The sequence below is a fragment of the Epinephelus moara genome, chromosome 1 (assembly GCF_006386435.1).
Source record: "Epinephelus moara isolate mb chromosome 1, YSFRI_EMoa_1.0, whole genome shotgun sequence".
NCBI classification, from domain to species: domain Eukaryota; kingdom Metazoa; phylum Chordata; class Actinopteri; order Perciformes; family Serranidae; genus Epinephelus; species Epinephelus moara.
In genome coordinates this window covers 536,153-540,876 of record NC_065506.1, presented here as the reverse complement: position 1 = coordinate 540,876, position 4,724 = coordinate 536,153, and the positions used below count along the sequence as shown (strand labels likewise).

General features: G+C 40.3%; 1 protein-coding gene across 1 annotated transcript in view; it reads left to right on the top strand.

Annotated features, from left to right (window-relative positions):
• Window positions 1–1,333: 1,333 nt before the first annotated feature.
• Window positions 1,334–4,724, top strand: part of adamts17 (ADAM metallopeptidase with thrombospondin type 1 motif, 17) — a 487,878-nt gene continuing 484,487 nt past the window's right edge. Inside the window, exons 1-2 of the mRNA XM_050041105.1 lie at window positions 1,334–1,550; window positions 1,932–2,290. Coding sequence (XP_049897062.1) covers window positions 1,493–1,550; window positions 1,932–2,290 — 417 coding nt within the window. The 5' untranslated portion in view covers window positions 1,334–1,492. The remainder of the gene's footprint in view (window positions 1,551–1,931; window positions 2,291–4,724) is intronic.

Below are 4,724 nucleotides of genomic sequence, written 5' to 3'. Positions count from 1 at the left end.
CAAAACTCCAAAAATTTGCACATCAAAGAAAAGACTGTCTTTATCAACTGCTGGGGTGAGACTATGGAACAGTCTGAATGTGGAGTTACAACAATGTCCAAACATGAATCACTTTAATAACAGGTATAAACACATGGTTTTCACTAAATACAGTGGCAGCAAAGTACTGTATACTGTATCGTACACAATAAAATAATGTATAGACTTATGACATCTTATGAGATGTTGGCTTATGAATATGAGTAATAACTTAAAGAAAATTTGTGCACTGACCAGTTATTCCTGCCCTCCATTGTTTTCATTGATCAACTATTTGATCTTCTCTTTTCAAGGTCCTCAGCTTTATAGTAGGCTATAAATAGACAATTGAGCCCAGAATCACATCACCCACCGTTTGTTTTTCGTAATGACTAAGTTGTAAAATTACGCAGTGCAGTGTATATTAGTCTACATACAATCATTAATGAGAAGTGTTTTGCAAAAGACAAAGGCTAATGCTTTAATTGTCCGAATCAAAAGCTTTATTTTTTTCTTTTAATTAATACAGGTTATGGATGGCTTTTTGTCCTAGATTTGGACAGAATAAATCAAAATGCCCACGTTGGGGCTCATGCACAGCATAAAAGGAAAACACAGAACAAAAACAACAAACAAAACAAAATCAAAAGTTTACTATATAAATATAAACTATATATACTATAGACAAGGAATTGATAGATTTTACGTCATATTGTTTACTAATTAATGCATTTGTCAGGAAAAGGATTCGACCGTAAGTGCATTCGCGATTTTATTTTGAAATGTATCCCATGCATTTCCTGTCCTGACAGTGGAGGTGGCCTGAGAGAGAATGTAGTGGAGGGTGTACGCCATCTCTTTTTCTGACTGTTTACAGTATACCCATCTATCAACCAAAACGCCATAGGAATATGGGGGTATACCCACTTCCTCCTTGATAACTTACCCATCTACTTAGTAGTAACCATTCCGCTACACCACTGGAACTTCTACAAAATTGACAGTGTTTAGATGTCACAGCTAAGAAATTCTTGTGATTGTTGCCAGAAAAGTGAGGTTATAATTGCCAACACACACACGCACGCACGCACGCACGCACACACACACACACACACACACACACACACACACACACACACACACACACACACACACAAAATTCTCTGCACTTTCTCTACTTGAAACCACGTGTAGGGTTTCAACCTCCAACAGTGACAGACAGCTTTACTGACCAATGAGAATGTCGGGATTTCTGTCAGGGTTTAATGGTACCCATCTGACATCAGTAGAGGCCGGCCCGAGCTTTGTAGGCGTGCCCTGCGCCGGAGAGACGGCAGCTTTTTGCAGAAAATCAACAACTTCTCAAAGCTTCGGAAAAACTGCGTCGTCCGCATAGTGCTTTGCGAAGCGTTTCAGTCCACTTCCAATCAAACTACCCACTTCTTCCATATATTCTGCCCTGCTTCGCTTTAACATGCACAACAGCTGTATGACTCATATGCTCCTGTTTCTGCTCTGCATCGGATTGGGTGGTAAGTATGCTACCGACTTCGAACTCTTTATGTATAGCCTACGCTCTTTCCTGTATACGCCTGTGTCTTAAATATAGGTCAACTACAGCAATCGGTCTCCTCAGTTTTACACCTGAATGTGTGAGGCTACCAAAGATCTATTTGAGGAAGTAGACTAACGTTTCCTCCTGTATAAATTGTTGTAAGATTAGCTTCCACTGACCGCGACTACAATGAGGAATCACTGCAGATTTTTGTAAATTACTAGTTGAGCTGTGAAGTTGAACGTGGCTTCGGGAGCCACGGAGCATGAAAGCAGTTCAGTCAGTTCACCGAATCAGGACAGAAGGCTAGTAATGCCAACTGTGGCCGGTTTTTGATGGAAACTGTCCTTTCCCACAGACCAATATGAGCTGGAGACAGATGAAGTGGTTCCCAAGCTGCTGTCCGGGCAGGAGGCGCACCTGTCCTCCAGTGTCCACATACTACGGCGCCGCGGTCAGCGCTCCCTGGTCGCCCCGGGGGGAGGACACTCTGACCCTGATAACATTATTCTGTCACTGCCGGCTTTCGGAAGGAACCTGTATTTAAATCTGACAAGGGGCAGTACCTTTCTCTCGGGGGACTTCGTGGTGGAGGAGAGACGCAGGGACCAGAGCGCAGCTGTGAGCCGCTTGTCTATGAACCCTCTCTGCTTTTACTTCGGCTCCATCATCAACCACACTGATTCTCTGGCATCGATGAGCACGTGTGGCGGCCTGGTAAATCTATCTATATTTTTTGGACTTATTGATAGGTTTCATGTTTATTAGACTATTCAGTGTAATGAACTGAGAGGCAGATTGAATTACAGCAGTGTGGCCTGGTAGAGACTCTCCATGTTAACAGCAGCACTCTGCAGAAGTGCCGCTAAGTATTATGTTTAGCTCCTGTCTCATCAGTCACTGTGGGTAATCTCTTACACCTATTGACCTGTCAGTAGGTCAGTCAGTTCAAAGTCTCACTGTGCAGCCAAACGCTGCTCAAAGCCACATAACTTTAGTTTAAATGCTTGTCATCCAAGTTTCCAAGATAAACCTGTCTGGCTGAAATTTGGGGAAAAGTGTCTAAAATGACACAGAAGACATGTACAGTATTTACATTTTTTGATGAAACGCTTAGCTTAAAGCTAAGAGAAACCAAAGAGAAATAATGTCAAGGCTGTGAATAATATTTCAAGTTCCACTGACAAGCTTTTGGTTCATAAAATTCATGGTTTCGTTCAATATGATACAGTGGTGTCACAGTTTGATACATTGTTGATAACAGCAAAAAATCAGAAATGCCAGAGAAATTCCCTTGATTTTTAAAACTTTGTGCTGTTTTTGTTGTAAAGCAGGAGTTGCGGTTTTTTACTAAAATGGGGTTCTTAAAGTCTGGGTAAAGCAATATCAGTGATTCTTTCTTAAAGGAGACCTATTATGCTTTTTTCAGGGTCAAATTGATATAAATATGTAATATTGGGCTCGATTGGAATAGATTTATGTGCTTTAATGTTCAAAACACACATTATATGTCTTGTACTGCTTACTGCTGCAGCACCTGTGTCTGAGCTGTATTTGGGCTTATGTCCTGCCTCCTCAGCAGCCCAGTCTGCTCTGATTGGTCAGCACGATCAGTCTGTTGTGATTGGTGCAACACTTAGAGCGTGTGTTGGAAACGTCACGCCCCTTACCTTATCAGACTTCACCTCCGAAGGATGGCACAAAACAACAACAGAGGCTGAGCTAACAATGTCGGCTGTTCGCCCTCATCAATTTGAGTGAAGAAACACAAGGCAATAGACTCCGAAGCGGCTGTGCGACGAACACTGGAGCCAGACGTTTCTCCTCAGTGGTAAGTTTTTATTTTGTAGGCGTCTTATATTTCAGCTTTAACATGATAACTGTAAGTTATCTGACGTTATGGTAACAACTGTATGTCTGTTCTCTGACTGAATGAAGTTGGAAACGTCTGCAGCAGAGTACAAAAGGTTTCTAACAATAAAGTCAATTACTACATAATGTGGAAACACCATTGGCAGCACTCAGCTGTTATATGATGTGGTTACATAACATGTAAACACCAACAGCAGAACTCATCTGTTATATGACGTGGTGTAAAGCATAACTCCTTTTTTTTTTGTCTAAGCAGGCTTATCTATGATCAGATTTCATTATACCAAAAAACCCACTTATAAAGAAAAGACAAATAAGTCTTTTGTCAAAAGAACTTTATTTTTAGCAAATGTTAAAAAACAAAAACTACAAAAAACTTACTAAATAACATACAGTAGATAGATATATAAATGTAAACACAGTAGCGTTTTATCTGCAACACTAATAGTGTCCAATTCTTTCCATTCAGGCGTCCATCCCGTCCTGTGTTGTACCACAGATACGCCACGAGTTTCCTGCTCCGGCTGGTCACTGCGTTGGCCCTCATGCTGCCCCTCGGCTGAAGTGAGAGACATGTAAGGCAACCACTTCCTCCTTTGAGGGTCTCTCATACTGGGATGCCAGGTCCTTTGGGATGGGGATTTGTGGGAAGACAAGCCTCATCAGGTCGTCTACAGTCTTGTAAAATATTGAATGTAAATATTGAGTTCCTTGTGTTTATAAATTAAGTGTTTCCCTGAATCCATCTTTCTTGTATATATTTCAAGTGTTACCACAACTATTTCATTATCTTTTATCTGATGTTATTATGTTGGTAATAATAAAAAAAAAAAGATCTACAGATTACTGCATAGCATATAGGGTCTGTTTTTACAGCCTTTGCTGAGGGTAAAACTAAACTAAAAGAATACATTTTTGCTCAGATTCCTCTGTAATAACAGAGTTGCCAGGGTAATATGTTGAGTCATGAGGTACGACTAGCTCTGTTTAAGTTTCTCCCCGTTTCTCCTCCAACGCAACACAAGGTCTTGTACTTTGCTCTTTAAAGGTGTTGATGACAACCAAAAGAAAATATGTGTACGTATGTGTCTGTCTGTGTATCTATCTATGCACATATATATATATATATATATACAGTGGTGTGAAAAAGTGTTTGCCCCCTTCCTGATTTCTTACTTTTTTGCATGTTTTCCGCACTTAAATGTTTCAGATCATCAAACAAATTTAAACATTAGTCAAAGATAACAAAAGTAAACACAAAATGCAGTTTTTAAATGAA